Genomic DNA, 22,519 nt, shown 5'->3' with positions numbered 1-22,519 from the left:
AAGCTGTTTCAAATAAGGAATAAAGTTATTCTATGTATTATGATTTTTAAAAAAACAATCTATATAGCCTCTGTAGTTGTGGTTCCTCTCTCATTCCTCATTCTGTTTATTTCTGCCTTCTCTTTTTTTCTTGATCAGTTTTGTCCAAGGATTTTTTTTTTTTTTGGTCTTTTCAAATGACTGTTTGTTTTTGTTGATCTGCTCCATTGTATCTTTATTTTCTATTTCATTTATTTCTGTTCTTATTTTTACTGTTTTTAAAGTTTTGTATTTTCTTTGAGGTTGTTCTGTTCTTTGTCTAACTCAAGTTGGCCTCTTAACTCAGTTTTCACAAAATGCTGCATAATAACCACAAAAACCTTAGTGATATAGACAGTAAGCATGTCTTGCTCTCTCATCTGAGGTCAGGGGTTGGTTGGCTAGGCATCTTCCGGTCTTGGCTGGGGTCATGCACAGGTTTGAATTGGCTGGTTGTTGACTGACCTAGGTTGGCCTCAACTAGAGCAACAGAGATAACATCTACTTCTCCTCCTCCTAGGAACAGCAGGCTAGTCTGGACATAACATTTTGATAGTAGAAGCATAAGAGGGAGGGAGATCCTTATACTTTTAGCTGGCCTACCGCACTTCTGCTCCATTCTTTTGGTCAAAACAAGTCACAGTCATGGAGTAGGAAAGTATTCTCTATCATTATGAGAAGTACTCCAGTCATGTTAAAAAGGTCCTGGGTACAAGGAGGAGTGAAGACTTCAATCTACTACACTTGCCATTTCCAATATTTTTCTTTTCCAAGCTTTTTATTATAGAAAAGTTAGAATAGTACGGTGAATACCCATATACCTTTCACAAGATTCACTAGTTGTTAACATTTTGCTGTATTTGCCTTCTCATTAATTCTTTTCTTTTTACTGAAGTCTTTAGAGTTAGCAGACATCATGACATTGCCCCCCTTGCATTTATTTCTTAAGGCCAAAACACACTCATCACACTAAGGAAAATTTAGCATTTATACAATATTGTCGTCTAATTACAAAATAAATTCAGATTTCTCTGTTTGTCCCAGTAATATCCTCCATGACCATTTCTCATTTTCTCATTTCTAATGCAGCCAGTTTTGCTTTATTGCAACATATGTCTTCCTAGCAGTCACCTTGGGTTTCACAATTGCACAACAAAAATCACAGGGCTTTGGGGGAAAGTGGAATTAGAGGCACAACACTCAAAAACTTCATCAGTCCCCCCCCTCCCCCCAACACACACACAAGCGGAACCTAACTCTTACAATTTTACACCCATTTGGTGGTTAAGATGTACATAAGGACTAAAATAAATGTGGTACTTTACCTTGAAAAAGAACTTCAGTTTGCTTGTGGAAGTGGGTGTCAGAAGGGATGCAGCTTGTGAGTTGTTGAGACGTGGTAGAAGCAGATTTCTCTGAAATTGGACAGAAAGTTGTAACACAGTGCATGGATGGGTGTGCTTCATAAGACACGTGGTGAGCTGAGGTGCCTGCTACATGTTTGAATTGTGTGCATGTTGTGTATTCCTACATAGCTCAGTTCAGCTGGGTACAGTTAGCCGCTTTCACCTGTTTCTTACCAAAAAAATCACACATAAGCAAATGGTATATTCATGTTTTACTCATACTGTGTTGGAACAAATTTGTGGTGGTTTTTTTGTTTTAAAAAAAGCTGTAGCAGAACTTAGAGTATAAACATTTGCATCTATAAATATTCCTCTTCAGATTACTTTAGCTGCATCCTACAAATTTTGATATGTTCTGTTTTTGCTGTAATTTAGGTCTAAGTATTCTCTGATTTCTATTATGATTTCTTCCACACATGATATAGAAGTACATTTAAAAAATTTTAAGTTTGTAGTTTTCTTTATAGTGGTAGTCTTTTGTTAATAGTTTCTGACTTTATTGCAGTGTGTTCAAAGAATGTAAAATGTATGATATTAATTCTTTGTTATTTCTTGTGATTGTCTATGTGGCCTAATTTGTGGTCAGTTTTCGTAAATGTTTTATGAATGTTTGTAGAGAATGTGCATTCTCTAATTGTTGAGTGAAGGTTTCTGTACATTTAAATGATCTTACTTCCTTAGCTGAATCTTTCTATGTAAACATCACTAATTCAATCCAGGCCCTCCCTCAGTTGTGTAAGTCTTCTCTCAGCTGATTCAGGCACAGTAGGTAGTCTATCAGGGTTGTCTTGAAGAAGTTTCTTCTGGAGCCACCTGATATGCTTGGGTCATTCTGTAGGCCCACTACACAGCTGTCTCCTTGGGATCTTTCTTCATCATTTCGATCATGTTAAAGTCCCTTTTTATTAGTTATCATTCTCACTCCTTTCCTGGTTTATTCCCTGATTTTGGTGAATTCCCCATTCAGTAGCATCCTGAAAAAATGTGCCTAGAAGGTGAAATTTTTGGGAACTTGCATGTCTGAAAATGACTTTTCTGTCTTAATACTTATGATAGTTGGATGTGAAATAATTTTCCTTCAGTTTTTAATGCAGTGCCTCGTTTTCCTTTGAGTCTAGTGTTGCTGTTGAGAAGTCTGCTCCCGCCCCCCCACCACGCCCCAAACTTCTTTTGATTCTCTCTTTGTCCTTGAGCTCAGAGATTTTATGAAAAAGTCCCTTGGTACAGGTCTATTCTCAGTAAGTGTGGTGAGCTCTCAGTGTGTCTTTCCATTCTTAAAATTGATGTCCTTAGGTTCTAGAAAATTAACTTGAATTAGTTCTTTGATTTCTTCCGCTCCATTTCTCTGTTTTGACTTCCTGGAATTCCTATTGATTATGGGACCTCTAGCACTGTTCTCCAAGTTTTTGTAATTTTTCTTTTTTTATCCCTTTTACTTTATTTTCTGGGGAAGTTTCCTCAGTTTATCTTCCAACTCTTTAATTCAGGTTTTCAATTCTGCTATTATAGTTTTAATTTAAATCTTTTCTATAAATATTCCTTTATGATATAGTGCTTTTGTTTATAGGTCTAGCACATTTTGTCACCTCTGAGGATACTAATGATAGTTTCTAGGGTCTTCTCCCTGCATAGTCTCTGCTCACTCCAAGTTTCTTTCTTTCTTTTCTTTTCTTTTTTTTTTTTTTTACTGTTTGTTTTGATCTCTCACCTATTAGAGGCTTTCCTCAAATGTCTAGTGGTCCTTGGTTGTCTATATTTAAATGTATACTACTGAAAACTGATTGAGAGCGCTAAGCCCATGAGTGGGGTTTGTTGTGGTCTTCTCCATAAGGGAATCTAGCCAGTTTCTTTTTCTGGGGAAGGCTTGGTGTCAGAATCTTTGGGTCTCTTCTCTTGAGTCCTCAGAGAAGGACTCAGCTAAGGACTCTTGAGGTTCTGGCAATGATTTGGGACCCAAGAAGGGGGCTGTCTCTGTAGTCAGTATGTGAAGTTGACTTCATGCTCTGTTTAAAGTAAGATACCTCCCCTCAACTGTGTACAGACACCTTTTTAAAACACTTTTCTACAGAATGAACTTCTCCTGGGGACAGAGAGGAGCAGTGCTTAGCTTGGGTCACCCAGCTGTGGAGAGGGACGGCAGATGAGGGAGGCTTAGCTGTTGGGACAGATTTCAGCCAGTGCTCTCATTCGTAGCCCCACCGACACCACATTTTCCGAGGCGCCTAGTGCTCCCAGTTCTTGGGCCCTTTGGTGATTCTGCAGAACTAGCGTCTTTATGTAAAGCCTACTTAGGAGTCACTTTTCTTAGAGGGCCAATCTTCCATATGCCTTCCAGTGTTTAAAATTTTGTTTCTCTTTCCTCCATTTTTTCCTAGCCCTTGTGGGTTTATGCCACTTTGAAAAGATTACTGTTTTAGTGAGCTTTGGAGGAAGCAAGGTGCAAATATATATATATTCCAATCCAGCATTTTTACACAAAACCTTAAAGTAAATTTTAATAACTTTGAAATTTTAAAGAGTATTACACATTCACCAAAGGCCCAGGGGGTCCAAAAGGTCAAAACTCTCAGATGTATGTGTCCTCTTTGACTCATGTACAGTGGAGTTTTCCAGAGGTTGCATGATGTATGCTATTGCAACCGATTAAATGCAGAAATAGAGAACCCTGCTCTTTTCTATTAAGTCAAATGTTGAAGAGATTTGAAAAATGTAAAACAATGCCACTCTTCTCAATTTTTTTGAAAACTATTTTTTAATTAAAAATACCTTATTGTGGGGCTGGCCCCGTGGCCAAGTGGTTAAGTTCGTGCGCTCCGCTGCAGGTGACCCAGTGTTCTGTTGGTTTGAATCCTGGGCGTGGACATGGCACTGTTCATCAAACCATCCTGAGGCAGTGTCCCACATGCCACAACTAGAAGGACCCACAACGAAGAATATACAACTATGTACTGGGGGGCTTTGGGGAGAAAAAGGAAAAAAATAAAATCTTTAAAAAAAAAATACCTTATTGTAACATGATGAGTTTATTATTTTAAATCCATTCACAAATGTGTAATTTAAAGAACTCAGTTTTCTTTTTGAAAATGGTGAATATCAATAGTTGTAACCCACTTAAACAAAAACTCTTTGGAATCCTCAGTAATTTTAAAAGAGTAGAGTCATGAGATCAAAACTTTTGGGGGGGCTGGCCCTGTGGCTGAGTGGTTAAGTTCCCATGCTCTGCTTGGGCGGCCTAGGGTTTCACAGGTTCGGATCCTGGGTGAGGACCAAGCACCGCTCATCAAGCCATGCTGAGGTGGCGTCCCACATAGCAGAACTAGAAGGACCTAGAAGGACTGGAAGGACTAGAAGGAACTAGAACATACAACTATGTACTGGAGGGCTTTGGGGAGAAGAATAAAAAAAAAGGAAAAGAAAATTGGCAACAGATGTTAGCTCAAGTGCCAATCTTATAAAAAAAAAAACTTTTGAGAACTTCTGCTCTAGAGTATCCTAGATATAAATTAGAACTGGAACAAGAGTATAACAGTATAAACATATCCAACACTCCACTAGTCTTATCTTTACATAGAACAGTAATGTAATTTAAACCTCACGTTCATTAAATTTAATACCCCTGTGGTTTTATACTTGTTTTGTTTTGTCTTGTCTCCTGATAATCCTTAGAGAAACTAAAGGAAGCTGCTGGAAACTAATCTATACTGTCTTTCTCCCTAGAGTATATACATTCTAGTCTCTTCTGGTTTAGATAATGGGAAACCAACTTAGAGCCAAAATGTTAAAGTGTGCACTTTCGTTCCCAAGGGAATGAAGGTTGGCTCTTAGGGATCAAAAAATATCTTAGTTATTACAATAGTTTGTAGCCCATAAACAGGTATACAGTACCTCTGTGGTATTCAGATTTCATTGCGGAAGGGGAGTGGTTAGGAAGAAAAGTCAAAAGTCTCCTTAGAAGGGGATGATAATGGAAAAGAGGTTGAGAAACACTGAGTTAGAGATCCTGCTAGAGCATGATCCTTTTACCTTTCTTTTGTTTGTGTTTCTTTCTGCCATCCCAGGCCTGCTCCGTAATACACACTGTAGACCAGAGGCTGTGACTACTACCTTGTAGGGATCCAGTAGGTCCCTTAAGGAGGGAGGCCGCGAGGTGAGGCTTGTATCAACCGGAGAGCCCGTGCCTCGTCTCATGGAAGAACTGGGTTCATCACTCAGCTCCAGCCAGTTGTTGCCATGCTGAAATATGGGCCCAAGGTTGCCAAATTTTCACAAGCTTTTAAAAAAAAAGCCAGAAATCTGAGTCTTATGTAAAACTTAGGATTTTTAAATATTAGGAACTAATTAAAATAATTTTGAAACAATAAGCACACTCATCAAAACCTCTGTGAGCCACTAGTGTAGTCTCTTCTGGCGTCATGGAATGTGTCCCCAAAGTCTGACTGCTCCTTAGCATCCTGAACTCAGAGTCACCTTCCTCCTGCTGGAATAACTTCAGTGTTAAGTCCTCCTGTCCCGGGAGGCCAACCTGTTCTATTTTTGATGACCTCTAAATGTTTGGTGGTTCTGCTTCCTAGGAAGCAAGAATGTTGTCTCCTTCAGACTTTAATCTAGTGGTCCTGGTTTGTCCTGTGAGACCACTCAGAATAAGACTAACTCTTCTCTTAGATGAGAAGTTTTCAGATTTGTGAATTTGGCTGAGAGTCAGATTTTCATTTCTCCAGAAATGTAGAGCATAGTAATTAAGAACCAAACTCTGAAGTCAGACTACCAGCAATTCTGACCGTTGAGACCTCAGGAGAAATCTGATGGGGGCTGGATTTGGGGTTTCCGGGAAAGGTTTCCTTGTTCCTAAAAGACATGCACATGAGGAGATGTTCTCATCTTTTCGTCTATTGCTGAGTCTGGATAAAAAGCCTGTTTCACTCTTTTGAGACCTAGGGATTGGGTTGGGGTACCACCTGAGGATGGCAGAGTTGAAGACATACGTGGGTCCTTCATTGGTGAACCACTAGACTAACCAATCCTGGAACCTGCGCTTCCTCTTAATTTCCTCTTATGTGAGAAACTTTTCTTTTTTTTTTTTCAATAAATTGGTCAATGCAAATTTAATACCAGAGAAAATAATAGAACAATCATTAAATTACTTTTCATCACTCAGAGGAGTCCTACATGTTGGGCAACAATTCAAGCTGGATTTCTGAACAAACAAATAATGTCAGTGTCAGACCAATTTTCTTTTCTTTGTTTGAAGAATATTAGACCATGTATGTAAGACGAAAGTAAAAGATTGAATATGGCTGAACTAGCTTGACTTTCCGTGTGTCTCCATGAAATTTCTGTCACTAGGTTGAAGAAATTGGTTACAGCAGCATGTCCCCAAAAAAGTGTTTTTTTTTTTTATTGTGGTCATAATAGTTTATAACCTAGTGAGATTTCAGTTGTACGTTATTGTTTGTCATATACCACATAAGTATGCCACTTCACCCCTTGTGCCCACCCTCCATCCCCCTTTCCCCTGTAACCACTAATTTATTCTCTTTGTCTGAAAGTTTATTTATAGTCCACATATGAGGAGAAACCTTTCTTAATGTTTATGCTACTTTGAGTTGGATTTTCTTACTTTCAGCTAAAATAAGCTTAACTGTTAAGAAGTCAGGTTATTCCACTGTGGCTGGCAGATTGGATAAATACTACTTATTCTCACAAAATTATGAGGAATAATTGAAGTAATGTAGGTAAAAAGTACTTTGGAATTAGCAAGTAACTCCACGATTTTATAGTTCTGCTATATTACCACAAACAGCATGTGGGCAGAATGTTTCACAGAGTAAGGCTGCCTGGCTTTGCTAATTACCGATTGTGTTAATATTGTGCAGGTCAGTGGACCCTTTAATTACTACTATGTAAAACAATTAAATGATGTTTAAGGTCTTTTCTGATTTCTCTGAAAAGAATATGAGTCTGATCATTCTAGGATTCCCACCTGAAAGCCCATATATGGATTAAGACAGTAGATATGAGTAAGTAACTTTCTTAATCGAAGAAAGCACAGTATATTAACCAGTCATGTTGAGGATGCTTCCAGTTTCACAGTGGTTCTACTGATCTTAGTGTCTTGAGAAACAAGGGAAGCTCTATCAATATACTTACTGGCTATGAATATTAACTCATAGATTTGTACAGATAGATATTTGTTTTCTAACCCAACTTTTTAACTTATTCTCCTGTGTGTAATTAATATGAGCATGTCATCATATTTTTTTCATGCCGTCTCTCATCTGCTGTCATCCTTTTCTTCTACCCTCTCCCTAGTTGACATTCCCAGACTATTAAATAACTACCTAAATGGTCTCCTTTTCACCAGAATCAGCTTCCTCTCCCTCTTTCCTCATCTGTAAAATGAGGTGAAAGGAGATAATTTTTAAGATGCTTTCTGGTTCTAACATTCAGTGATTTGTCAATTATTTTTCTCATCAATTCAGACCCTTTTACACCCCAAAGAACTCATCTTTGGTTACATATTTGAATTAAGTTTAAAAACTTCTTTCATCTGAGGACAGAGGAACTCAATTACATAAAGGAAAGAAGTAATATATATTGAGTACCTTTTGCAGAGCTAAACATATCAAGAAATGTAGGCCTTTGGCAAAACGTAGATATATGACTTTTTTTAGTTGTTTTTTTTTTTTTTTTTGAGGGTTGGGAGACAGAAAAGGAGGAAGCTTATGATTTTAAAGCTGTGAAGAAATCTGTATCATGTAGTTTCTTTTCTCTCCCACCAGAAGTTAAACGGTCAGCCCCAGTGGCGTAGTGGTTAAGTTTGGTGTGCTCCGTGTCGGCGGCCTGGGTTCAGTTCCCAAGTGTGGTCCTACACCACTTGTCTGTTAGTGGCCATGCCGTGACAGTGGCCCACATACAAAATAAGAGGAAGATTGGCATGGGATGTTAGCTCAGGCAAATCTTCCTCAGCACAAACACACACACAAAAAAAGTTAAAACTATTATGGCAATTGTTTCATTACTGCAAGAGGACTAATAGGGGAAACCCAAGTGTTTAATGTCACCCCTGTTAAATTGAGAACATTTGCCAGGCTTGAAATTCCCTAGACATCTAAACTTGTTTTTCCAGGAAAATTATTTATTTAATTATTAAATTTAATAACTTGTGTAAAAACACACATGTAACAAACTAAGAATGGTATGCATAGTTGATGTTAATTTTGAAATCCTTGAAGATGTGAGTAAGGTCACCCTCTCTGTCATATCACCATAAACCGCCCAAGGAAAACGTTAAAACCAACCATGCCAACTTTGCAGTGCAACATTTATTAAACACATAATATCATACTCAGTTTTATTCCTAGAAATAGAAGGATAATCACAAAAGAATCTCCGAATGCAGATTTTTCCATTTAATTGGTAGGTTTTGTTTGGGTTTTTGTAAGTCCTGTTGAGAGATATTTTTTTTACTGCTAACACTAAATATATGGTGTCTTTTCCAATACCACTTCTTCAACTCTCCAACACCAAATAGGTGTTAGCATCAGACTGCACAGGTTAAAGGGCTCAACCCAACAGGAGTGCCTTCACTTCAGGTGCCAGATGCAAGTACTTGGGCTCCAGATTTCCTGCACTGTCTCCAACTTGGAGAGGTCAGGGTCTGTGAATATATGACTACTCAAAAAGTGAGGTGTTATGTTGCTCTTTAATTTATCACATTACCTTTTCTTTTCTTACTGTCTTCCTTCCTTATTCTCCCTGATCAGTTAAGTACTTCTACTAGTTGGAGCTTAGTAGAGAGGAGAAAGCAGTATTTTCTTTTGAGTATTTGAGAGTAGAATATAGTTCCTTCCTTCCTTCATACCCACCTACCTATCTACCTGCCTTTCTGTCTACACATTGTTTTAAAGCTGCTTCTGTATGCCAGAGGATACAAGCCCTCACGGAATTTTCCGTCAAGAAACCCTCTCTTCCAGGAAATGACACCTGAATTTCCACATGGAAATGATGAGATGAATCTTAAATTTTGAAGTGTGAAAGAAGACCAATTATGGCTGTCTTCTATATTTTAGGGACATTTAGTTAGTCTTACTCCATTTAGCATAATTGTAGAACCTTTTAGATAGTTCTTAGTAACTCACTATTTTAATAGTTGTAGAGTCTTATCATGTGGGTATCTGTTTAACTACTGTTGCCAGTTTCTTCCATATCTTCATTCTTTGGGATAAACAGCATTTTTTTCCCTTGGAATAAACCTGATGTGGTGAATTTGAAATATTTGCTTCATTAAGAGATGAGGAGTGTTTTTTAATTTAAAAAATAAGTGCTTCATTATAAAAATTACTTGACCTTATAATCATTCTTTAATATCTTTACTATTGATTTTATGTATGTTGAAGGTCTTTAGATTATTTTTTAAGTGATACAGCTTGTTATAAAAGACGGTAATATGTTATATACTATTTTTTTAATTAAGTGAAAAATTACATTTATTTTCTGAACATGTGTGATTCATCTATTGTTAGATGTTGAATTTTTATGCTCCTTATATGAAAAGTAGAAAAGATAAATGTTCTTTTAAATTATTCACTGCATGCCTGATCAAGTATTACTTGCCCAGGTGTCTTTTTTTTAAAATAACTTTTAAATCTTAGAAATTTTGGGGTGAAAGGTGGTATTTTCACTAGGAAAGAGAGGAAATAATGCTTGCACTGTTTAAAACCAGCCTTCATGAAATGATGTTGATGTTGGATGAGTTAACACTAATCTTTTCTCCTACAGAGAGCTGCTGGAAATAAAACTATGAAGCTATTACTTTTAATATTTTAATTAGTATAAACTTTTTGTTTTTATAAATAAAAAACGTTATTTTTCAAAATTTCTCAGGGAATAGTCAGTGTGCATTTTCGTTTACATTGAATACTTTTTATTCTTCCTTCCAAAACAGACCCTCCTTGAATATGCAGAGAAATGGAAAACTTCTGAAGATCCTTTACCTTTGCTGGAGGTATACACAGTGGCTATCCAAAGTTATGTTAAAGCCCGGCCATATCTTACCTCTGAATGTGAAAACGTAGCATTGGTTCTGGAACGTTTGGCATTGTGAGTAGACCTTTGAGTAAATAAAAACTTAGATTTAGCTTTTTTGTTTTAATTTTGTACCTCAGGTCCTAAGATAGTTTAATTTTAAATAGATTAGTTATGAGGATTCTACTGGTGATGTTAGAATTGTTCATTTTATTTTAGTTTTAATTTTAATAATTATTTGTATCTTTACCAACTTTTTGTTTTTTAGAAGCTGTGTTGAACTTTTACTGTGTCTGCCTGTGGAGTTATCAGATAAACAGTGGGAACAATTTCAGGCACTGGTGCAGGTGAGAATATTTATCTATTAGATTTAATATAGGTATATCTTATGTCACTTTTCTTTATTCTTAAAAAATTATTTGATTAAGCTTTAAAATATCTAAGTAATGACAAACATTAATTGCTGCTCTTATCAACACTAGTGTCTTAACATATAGTAGATGCTCAGTAAACATTTGCTAAATGAGTATATACATTTAGATAGATTGGTTGAATGTTGCATGGTTCTTTAAGATCAGATACTTAAGGACTTTGCCAGGGCAGTAAGGGAACACAAAAGAAAACGCCCTCGTTTGTATTTAGAAACAGTTTAATTAGTTGCTGAGAATCTGTGATATGCTAGTAAGTATTTGTCATGTCTCATTTAATCCTTATGAAAACTTTGGGGGGTAAGGTATATTTTTCCCATTTTAAAGGTGAGGAAACTGAGGCTCATACTCTAAAATATTTATCTGCCCAAATTTATACAGCTAATATCACAGAGTAGTTATTTAAACCAAGGTTCTTTATTCCAAAGCCCATGCTTTATTCTCCTGTGTCTGAAAACTCATGCTGTACCTCTTTGTCTACTTATATAAATCCCACACAATCTGGCGCTTGTTGTTTTGGAGTATTTTCAAGAACGTTAAATTTTGTTTCAAGCACTAGATTGTGCTGGATATATTATAGCTTCAAGTAAATTTTGATTAATTGATTAGTTAAAAAGAATGTTCTTGCCAGTTAGTTTCAGAAAGTATGGTTTTCTCTTTCTCTAGCCAGTGTTCTTAAAATATCTTTTGGCCTTATGTTTTTCAGTAAGAAGTATATTAAAGAAGATTAGTCTCAACTTTTAGAAGCATGTGAAATAAACTGTAGTTAGGCAGAGAAATCAACATTCCTATTTTAATATTAAACATTAAAATCGACATAAAGTGCAAAATTCTTGAAGATAGGATTAATATCTTAATACCTTAGGGTTCCATATAGACTCTTACACATAATAGATACTTAATAACTGTTTGTTGAAATGAAGGTGTCTTGTCCTGTTTGTCACATTGCACCTAACTTTTTGATCATACAATCTCTACTTCAGCATATCAGTAACTTGTATCTTAGGTTTTTTTCTCTAGCAAGTGTTAATTTTTAGGCAATAATTATGTCTGAACTTTTTATTGTGTGGCATTCATATACATTCTACTACAGACCTAATTAAATAAGTTGTTTATATACAGATATAATACTGAATTCCTCATACTACTTATTTTGTTTGTCAACATAAGGTAAACTTTTAAACTTTCCTTTTTGAAACAATAGCACTAGTTGATACTTTTTCATATGGGTTAATGAGAAGGAAGTAACTCTTTAAATCCCTCTGTGGTAGCTTTTTGCTCAAAGAAAATTTCTTAAAGCACTTGAACTTGATGCAATGGGAAGATTTTTATGGTTTTGAGGAATAGACTTTTGCATAAACATAGCATGCAGCTTTAAGAATTTCCGTGACACTTTGCTCTCATTTCAGAGCTTCCTCAGTTATTTTATATCTGCTTAATAGCATTTGTCTCATTTTACCTGTGTTTTAACTGTTTAACATTTCTTTACCTCTCTAGAGGATAAGCCCCATAAATGCAGGGACTAGTTGCTCTCTTTCCTGGTACTTTGCCCATAGAAGTTCTCAATAAACATTTTCTAAATTGAATAAAAACTATTACCCTTTTGTGACCTGAAGAATATGCCGATTGCATGAGCACTTGGAAACTAATAAGCAGGATTCAGTGTCAGCTTTAATAGGATAGTGCCAAGGCTATGTAATGAATAAATGAAAAAGCATGCATTTAGTTGTTTTCTTTTCATAAGTCCCTTTTATTGGAACATGTGTAAGCTGTCACTTAGGCCTTGATGCATTTATTAATGGTAGAAGTTTTGGGCAGAATTTTTTTACTAACACAGAGGATATAAAATGTGTAAGATCTTTTATGCTATGGATATTTTGATAGCTTCCTCAAGAAATAACTTTGCTCTTGCTTTAGATTTTGGGAGGAAAAAATAATATGGACTTATTTCTAGAAATCCATTGTATTTGTTTAAAATTTATAATTGATATAATTCTTACCCTTGAGATTTGTCTTTAAAAATCAGAAGTAAAGGAATTCAGCACTTTGTAATGTGATGTGAAATTTTTAAGATAAAAAGTCTTATTTTTCAAAAGTTTAGTGTTATATTTAAAGCCTGATAAGCTTGCTTTTAAAAATCTGTTGTAATTCTTTGGATGTTTATTTAATATTTATAGGTAGCTCATGAAAAGCTGATGGAGAATGGCAGCTGTGAATTGCATTTTTTAGCTACTCTAGCTCAAGAGACTGGGGTGTGGAAAAACCCGGTACTGTGCACTATTCTTTCCCAGGAACCATTGGATAAGGATAAAGGTAAATTTTCTAGAGAGAGAGAGACAGAAAAAAAAAAAGAATCTTTAGACTAGAAAAAATAAGTACTTAAGATTGTTTTGATATAATTCATCTCAAGATATCCCAAAGAAGGACCATTTAATTAAATTTCACCTAAGGTTCTTGAGGCCCTTCACCTTTATTTTATTTGGGGGAAGATGTATTTATAGGGTTATACAGTCTTAGAGTAACAGAGAAACTAATGTCTTTTCAACAGAGGAGGCATTCCCTCTGCAACATCCTGACTGGTGGCAATCTAGCTTATATTTGATAACTAACTTCTTTGACAGATGGAAAAGCAGAAATAGGATAGTTAAATGATTTTCCTCAAAATAGAATAAGAAATTAATGCTAGAACTCTCAAGTCTTTTGTCTCTAAGATTAGTACTCTTTCTCAGTTTATTGCTCAATTTTATTTTATCCTACTTTGTTGTTATTGGATGAGCTCGGGCAATAAAGATCCCAGTTAGACTCAAACTGGCAGATATGCTATTGGAAAAGTAGATGGCTAAATCACTAATACGTATAATAGTTAATGTTCAGAGTTCAAAAATTGTGTATACTACAAAGAGCACAGTCGTTGTCTTTGGTACTTTTCTTGAGATTATTTAGGAAAGAGCCCAGATTTCAACCTAACCTTTCCCAAGGTATTTAAAGAAGTAAATAAGCTTCTTCCATCATTTATTGCTCCTTTTCCTGTTGATTGATGGCAAACTCTAGATATTTTGCTATGTGATAGCAAATTTGAAGGTTCCAAGAAGGGAGTGTTGTTAAGCCCATTGCTTGTAAACTCTTCTGGTACTTCGATATTTACCAAAAGCCTTCCCAGCCAATCTCCAAACTTCTTTTCAACCTGCTTGTTGCTTCCTGACTCCCTTCTTAACATTTCTCCCTGCTTTCCTGATAGTTGAAGCAGTGTTATCTGTTTCTTAGTTTTCAGAAGAAGTTTATTTTTAGTACCTCATTCCTTTGTGGAGATCCACAGATTAGCTACCGGCTTCTCAAGACTTTAGAGAAATGGAGAGTAGACCCTCAGTATTTAAAATAATACTAAAAGGAAGAACATTTAAAAGTTGAGAATCTTAGATTTTTTTGCCTTTGGTATATTAGTTTTATTCCCAATATATTAATAGCATTATGTTGTTATTCCTGTAATCAAATTATACTTTCTAATTTTCCTGGGTTTTGGCAATATTGGATGTAATACATTAATGATAATATCAAGTTACATTGTATAGTTCCTAACAGTTTGAAATGTTCTTTTATATATGGTTTCATTTAACCTTATAATGATTCAGTGAAAAAAGTAGGATCTTTATTGTCCCTATTTTACAGATGAGAAAATGGAGGCTCAGAAAAATTAGTTCCTTTCTATATCATGTTGCCAGTGATGTGAGGCAGAGCCAGAAATTGAAGTCAGATCCTCAACCCCTCTCCTTTGTATATTATGCCCTGTTGTACCTAGCCTAATAAAATAAAATCACACCTAGCTTAAATAAAGAATTAACTCCTTTTTTCTGTTGTCAGTTTCTGAAAAGTTTTTGCCAAACTCACACGTTATGCTATAGCAGGAAAATGGAACCTTTACCTTAGCAGAGATTTAAAATTTACTTAAAAAGAAAATGTGCTCAGTTTCTTTACTTGTTTAAATGTGCCTAACATTGTTTCTGTTAACAAATGTCTCTGCCCATCTCTGTGCTGCTTTATTTCTTGATCTTCACCTGACATAACCACTAGAATAATTTGGACTATGCAGCCAAGAGGAGTTTCTACAATAGTAGATGGATTGTAGGTAGCCAGCCTTTAATACAACTCATGAAGCAACCAGACAAATGTTATATAATGAGATTTTGCGGCCATAATTTTTACTTACTCCTCTGTTATTTAGAATGCTTTTTTGATGGGAGTTATTTTATGAATAACATAAGTTAGAAGTTGATTAGAAGTTTATTTCTTCCTTTTAAAAAGTTGAAGGAATTAATATTTTATACATGCATACTAATTTACTTACATTTTCAAATATGATGGTTTAAAGGATGGGGAACTTTTAGCTTTTTATATTAGATATCCAGCCCCTTGGCTTAACTGAATCTAGCCTATAGTGCATTTGAAGAGAAGAGCTAGAGCTCAGGGAATAATGAGTACACCTTGGTAGGCTGCTTTGCTCGTTAATTTGTTTGTAGTGAAGCCTTTGAAGGTTTGGTGTAGTATTTGAACAGTAGATAGTCCACTTAATCTTAAATTATTTCCTTTTTTGTTTTAGTTGACTAATTTTGGACCTACTAAAACCCAGCTAAACCAAAAAATCCCCTTTGATTTTGGAGGATTGAGGGGGGGCGGGACTCAAAATTAAAAATGCTGGTTTCACTGTAAGGTTTTAGCATCCTAGAATAAGGTTAAGTAAACCAACGTAATTCAAGTAGATGGCCTTTGAATATCACAGGAACTTGAGGCTTATATATTGCCTGTGCCAATTTCTTTAGTCATAATCTCGGGATTGGAAAGGCAGTAAATGCTCATTTATTTTTTACCCAATTTTAACTCCCTTCTAAAAACATCACTGTTAAATAAATCAATCTTTGCTTCAGCACTTCCAGCGAATAACTGTGTAGTTCAGTCCATTCTTAGCCTGCTATTAGAAAATCTTCATTGTGAAAATTGTGAAAACTGCATTCTTTGAGTTTACTACCTTTTGGATCTATAGTGCTACCCCTAAAGCCATACCACACAAAGCATAAATCCTCTTTCACGTCATAGCAATTGTGATTTTTAAAGCTCACCATCATGTCCACACCCTGTCATCTTTTCTTCTGTAGACTAAAAGCCTTCCTGTTGTGGCATGATTTTAAATCTATAATCATGATTCCTGATTTTTGAGTGTGTTTTGTTTGTTGTTCTCTTTAATGTGTAATTTTCAGAACTTAGTGTGTGCCCCAAATATGGTCTGACCAGCTTTGAGGTCATTGGTACTGTCATCCTCTTCCTCCTGACAATTTATACTTAAGTTAGTGTGACCTAAGATGACATTACCTTTTTGGGTAGCCATATCATCCTGACAACTCAGTGAGCTTCCTAAAATCACACAGAAAATTTTAAATAAATGATACTCTTAAATGATCTTCATTTTTATACTTGGTCTTTTGGCACACAGGTATTATATTTTTTTTTTCTGTTTAAGTTCACTGTGTTGGATCCTTTGCAACTTGTTGATAATCTCAGTTTCCTCTCAGTAGCAGACCTTATTAATATACACTCTGTTGGCATCCAGGTCCTTGATAATTACCATAAAATGATCATGTCCCAAAACCTAGCCACTGGTCTACTGGTCTCAGTCTTCCTGTTTGCCTTCAGTCCTTTAGTCAGTACCCTTTGGTTATGATTGTTTCATCAAATACACCTATTTGTCCTTATGTCTGGTCCATGGTTCTCTGTTTTGTCTGTTAGGGTGTGATGAAAGACCATGACAGGTATTTGGCTAGAGTTCTATTAAGTAAGATTGTTTAATATTGAAGTTAGTCTGACCTAATTTATTACTTTTTAAATGAACTTTTTATTTTAGAATAGTTTCAGATTTACAGAAAATTTGTAAAGACTTCCCATATTTCCCACAACTCATTTTCTCTATTAATATCTTACATTAGTATGTTATATACATTTGTCACAGTTAATAAACCAATATTGATACTTTGTTATTAATTAAAGTCCATACTTTATTCAGATTTCCTTAGTTTTTACCTAATGTCCTTTTTCTGTTCCAGGATCCCATCCAGGACACCACATTACATTTAGTCGTCATGTCTCCTTAGGCTCCTCTTGGCTGTGACAGTTTTTCAGACTTTCCTTGTTTTTGATGACCTTGACAGTTTTGAGGAGTACTGGTCAGGTATTTTGTAGAATGTCCCTCAATTGGGATTTGTCTGATGTTGCTCTCATGATTAGAACTGGGATTACGGGTTTGGGGGAGGAAGATCACAGAGGTAAAGTGCCATTGTCATCAAATTATTTCAAGGGTGCATACTGTCAACGTGACTTCTCACTGTTGATGTTGACCCTGATCACCTGGCTGACGTGGTGTGTTTGTCAGGTTTCTCCACTGTAAAGTTACTCTTTTCTCCCTTTCGATGCTCTGCTCTTTGGAGGGAAGTTACTATATGCAGCTCACACTTAAGAGGTGGAGAGTTAAGCTTCACCTCCTTGAGGCATTATCTACCTAGATTATTTGGAATTCTACACAGGAGGTTTGTCTTTTCTTCCTCCTTTATTTACTTATTTAGCGATTTTAATATCAGTGTGGACTAATTAGATATTTATCTTATACTTTGGTCATAATTCAATACTACTTATTTATTGTGTTGCTCAAATTATTCCAGCTTTGGCTGAAGGGAACTCTCTGAGTTAACTTCTGTGTCACTTTGACATACCCCCATCATTGTGGGTTGTATTTTTTGTCTGAGTAGTTCCTTGCTTCTGGCACAATAAGGTGCTCCAGGTTTACCTTGCGTATTTCCTGCCCCAGTTGTAGAATCAGCTGTTTCTCCAAGGAGCCCTGGCTCCTTTTATAGGAGACCAGTATTAGAAATCAAGACATGGTAACTAGGTGTGCTTGTTGCTGCTAGGGTGTCACTGCTTCTAGGATCTCTCAGTGGACAAGCAAGAAAATATATGTTGGTATACTAATCTGTGTGCATACACATATCTCTAAATATTTCTATATGTAACCAGCTGTATCTATGTTACATTAAATATCAGAGTTCATCCTGATGTCTCCAACTCTAATCCATACCACCTGGATCATTCTAGCCTCTTCCTATTGCTTATCTATAACCTCTCACTTCAACAGAATGTCATATAATTGGGATCATACAGTATGTAACCTTTTCAGACTGGCTTCTCCCACCATTGGCCATCCATATACTTAATCAGCCCTAGTGTACCTGTATAGTAGTTTCAGAATTGATAACCTGTACCCCTGTGGAAAGCAACTTTATCAAGTCCAATGCTGTGTACAGTTTCTCTTGCCATTATTCTTAGAGACTCCACTCATCCAAAGTTAGTTAGGTCGGCACCTTATTCCCCCACCTCTTTCAGTGAAGTTCTTGCATAACGTTTGTGATATAGTTAAATTATTTTGCTATATTCTCCATTCCATCCTGGGTTCCCCCACCCTCCTAAATAATTTTTTTAAATTTGCATACCTTAAGATTCCCTCTTTGTGCTGTAATGGATCATGCTTTTGGTGTTTTCTAAAAACTCGTTTACAAACCCAAGGTCATATAGATGTTTCTCTTGTTTTCTCCTACACGTTTTATAGTTTTGCGTTTTAACATTTGGGTCTATGATACATTTTGAGATAACTTTTGTGAAAAGCGTAACCTAATTTATGTTTAGTGACTCTGTCTTGGCTTTTAACAGTCACACTTCTTTTTCTGAACAATCACAAGTCATGTTTTTAATGTAATTAATTTTGAGACTCTTAACTCAGGATTATATCTATTCCTCTAGCCTACAGTTTTGCAAAATTTACCATCAGCTCCATTTTGAAAATTACATTTCCCCATTTATTTCTCTTTGCCTCACTGTTCTACCCTTTTCAATCTAAAGTTTATTATCAGAACCGTCGTAAGACTAGAGGAATTTTCCTTTTCTCTGTCATCATAAATAATACATAATCAAACCCAAGCATCAGGCTTTTCTCAAGAGGTTACCCACCTCCACTAATTTGATTGTTCTCAGCATTTTTGGTGAGCTAGGGGTCATCTTAGGTTTTAGCTTTAATAACATTTTGCATAGGTTGGTACCAGATCTCAGATACTCATGGTGCATCCTTGGTCCTGAGCCTGCTTTTCCTTCTTGTACATGTGTCATTGTAAAATCTAAACTCAGAGAGAGCTCCCTATTACAGTCGCACTGAATTCCTTCAGCCCTTCCCCTTCTACTTCTATATTGGGTTAATTTGCAATTGCATATTTGCATTTTTATCAGCTTGCCAGTCCTTTCTTGAATTTAAGCCCTACAGTTCTCTCTCTCTTTTTTTTTTCCAGAACCCCTTGGTTTTCAAAGGAAATTTCTAAAAGCTGAAGCTTTTCCGTAGTACTTATAAATCCTTCAGAGTTTTATGAGGAAATAAGTCTTTATTTCAGTAATAAACTTTGCATTTTGCAGTGAACATGGGAAAAATGCTGCGTGGTTTACCAGACATTAGTATACGTAAGATGCAGTAGTGTTTTAAAGGGAGAGGAGATGGGAGGAAAGAACAAATGATAACTAATATTTTCCAGGTAAATAGGATGAGGCCAGATCTGACTAAATGCAGCTGCTGCATTTGCTTTCAGATAGTAAATCTCAGTTCTTTCACTGACACTTTTGGTATATTGTTTGTGTTTATATATTTCTGTCTTTACCTGTCTGTATAGAGAATGCCAAAGGGGTGACTCTGAGACCTAGCCTTAAATCTATTGACAGTTTTTTTATATTAGGACATTTGTTATAGAAGGTCACTAAAAAGAGCACCTTATAGACTGACTATATAGTAAGTACTCCCAGAAATATAATTTTCCTAACTTGTTTCTCTTTGTCTTCTATTTATTTCCTTTGTTTTCTTCCCTCTCCTTTGTCTTTACGTGACCTTGGTATTAAAAAAATAAGTAAATGGAACATTTTAGATTTTATTTTTAAAAATCACTACTAAATTAGATTGCCTTCTACTTGTGTAAAACTAGATCCTTGAGGATCAGTGACTCTGGATAGAATTAAGCTGATAGAACTTCACCACAATAAGCTTATAAAAGTATTCACTCTCCCATTTCAGGCTGAGGACATATTTTATATTAATTTTGTTAACGTTAATTATAGTGTAACTATATAATTAAATATAGTGACCCCAAAATTTTCGTTTTTACTAAAAATGATTTTAAAACACATACTCAGTGGCTCCTTGAAACGTCTTAGAAAAATATGTTATTTCTGTTTTAGTAAGTGTATTTGTTAATGTCAGTTTAATTAAAAGTAATACCAATAAATCTTATTTCACAAAAAAATGTTAGTGTTGCATATTAATTAGGTTCATCTGTGACATGGAATTTTTTAAATCTGTTTTATATCAATCATGTCAAAAAATCAGTTATGACCATAAAATTTCAGACTTAATGAAAAAGCAAGCAGCATGATTTAAGAAGTTCTGAGATCTTAAAGTGAAAATTCTCTTTCTTATAAATGTAACTTGTTCCCTCAGGAAAGGGTGAGGGGTGGGGTAAAGATTAAGACTATCCCTAATTGATAATTCGGATGCTGAAATACGGTTACCTAGAGACGTGGTTGTCAGTCCTGGCTGTGCTTAAATCACCTGGAGAGTTTTTAGACGCACCAGTGCCGGAGGCCTGCCTCAGACCAATCAAATTAGGGTTTCTGGATGTGAGCCCCAGGCATTAGTACTTTTTAGAAGTTCAATTGTACAGCTAGGGTGAAGAACCAGTGAAGAGGTGGAAGTGTTATGTTTTTATTAAATTTCTGAATTTAGATTTTTTTCGCTAAGGATGCTGAATTTATTTCTAAGGCATTTTTTTAATTGTGGTAAAACACATAAAATGTACCATTTAATCATTTTTAAGTGTATAGTTTAGTAGTGTTAAGTATATTCATATTGTTGTGAAAAAGATCTCTAGAACTTTTTCATCTTGCAAAACTAAAATTCTGACAAATAACACTCTCATTTCCCCCCACCCTCCGTTCCCAGCCTCTAGTTAACCAGCATTCTACTTTTTGTTTCTATGACTTTGACCACTTCAGATAGCTCATATAAGTGGAGTCATACCATATTTATCCTTTTGTGACTGGCTTATTTTACTTAGCATAATGTCCTCAAGGTTCATATTATAGCATGTGACAGGATTGCCTTCCTTTTAAAAGATGAATAGGATTCCATTATGTGTGTGTGTATATATGTGTGTGTGTGTGTATATATATATATATATATATATATGTATATATATATACACACACACACCACATTTTGTTTATTCATTCATCAGTTGATGGACATTTGGATTGCTGCCACCTCTTGTTGTGAGTATAGTCACGTGCCACATAAGGGCAATTTGGTCAGTAATGGATGTGACAGATTGCATATATGACGGTGGTCTCATAAGATTAGTACCATATAGCCTAGGTATGTAGTAGGCTATGCCATCTAGATTTTTGTAAGTAGGTTCTGTGATGTTTGCGTAGTGACGAAATAGCCTAGCGATGCAGTTCTCAGAACATGTCTCCATCGTTAAGCATCACATGACTGTAGTGCTGCTGTGAACATGGGAGTGCAAATATCTGTTCAAGACCTTCCTTTCAATTCTGTTTCATATATACCCAGAAGTGGAATAGCAGGATGATATGATAATTCTATTTTTAATTTTTTTAGGAGCTTCCAGATTGTTTTGTATAGAGTTTGCACCATTTTATAGTCCCGTATCAACAGTGCACAAAGGTTCCCAGTACTGCACAACCTTCACCAACACTTATTTCTGTTTCTTGGATAGTACCCATTCTAATGGGTATGAGGTGCTGTTTCGTTGTGGTTTTGATTTACATTTCTCTGATGATCAGTGATATTCAGTATCTTCATGTGCTTGTTGGTCATTTGTATATCATCTTTGGAGAAATGTCTATTCAAGTCCTTTGCCCACTTTTTAATAGGACTATTTGTTTTTTCATTGTTGAGTTGTAGGAGTTCTTTATATGTTCTGGATATTAACCCCTTATCAGATTTGTGATTTGCAAATATTTTCTCCCATTCTGTTTAGATAGCTTTTGCACTCTGTTGATTCTATCTTTTGCTGCACAAAATGTCAAGTTTGATGGTAGTCCCTTTTGTCTATTTTTGTTTTTGTTGCCTGACTTAGTGTCATATCCAATAAGTCAATGCCAGGTCCAGTGTCTTGAAACTTTTTCTCTTTGTTTTTTTTCTGGTAGTTTTATAGTTTTGGATCTTATGTTTAGGTCTTTAATCCATTTGAAGTTAATTTTTTTATATGGTGTAAGATAAGGGTCCAACTTCATTCTTTTGCATGTGGGTATCCAGATTTCTCAGCACCATTTATTGAAAAGACTGTTCTTTTCCCATTGAGTGGTTTTGGCACTCTTGTCAAAGCTCTTTTGACCATGTGTGTGAGGGTTTATTTCTGGGCTTTTTATTCTACTGCATTGCTTATATGTCTTGTCTTTATGCCAGTATCACACTATTTTGATTACTGTAGCTTTGTAATATATTTTGAAGTGGTGGAAGTTCTTTTTCAACTTTACTTGTTGAAAAATATTCCAGCT

At 35.6% G+C, this 22,519-nt stretch overlaps 1 protein-coding gene across 2 annotated transcripts in view; it reads left to right on the top strand.

The window, feature by feature from the left end:
* ZNF292 (zinc finger protein 292) overlaps window positions 1-22,519 on the top strand; it is an 87,741-nt gene that overhangs the window by 36,480 nt on the left and 28,742 nt on the right. The window contains exons 2-4 of one of the 2 annotated variants that reach the window (XM_046675709.1): window positions 10,369-10,523; window positions 10,717-10,795; window positions 13,054-13,189. In XM_046675709.1, coding sequence (XP_046531665.1) covers window positions 10,369-10,523; window positions 10,717-10,795; window positions 13,054-13,189 — 370 coding nt within the window. Of the gene's footprint in view, window positions 1-10,368; window positions 10,524-10,716; window positions 10,796-13,053; window positions 13,190-22,519 lie in introns of those variants that run through there. The other variant, XM_046675710.1, reaches the window with a different exon arrangement.

The sequence above is a fragment of the Equus quagga genome, chromosome 11 (genome assembly GCF_021613505.1).
Source record: "Equus quagga isolate Etosha38 chromosome 11, UCLA_HA_Equagga_1.0, whole genome shotgun sequence".
Lineage (NCBI taxonomy): Eukaryota > Metazoa > Chordata > Mammalia > Perissodactyla > Equidae > Equus > Equus quagga.
This window is presented reverse-complemented; position numbering and strand designations above follow the sequence as displayed.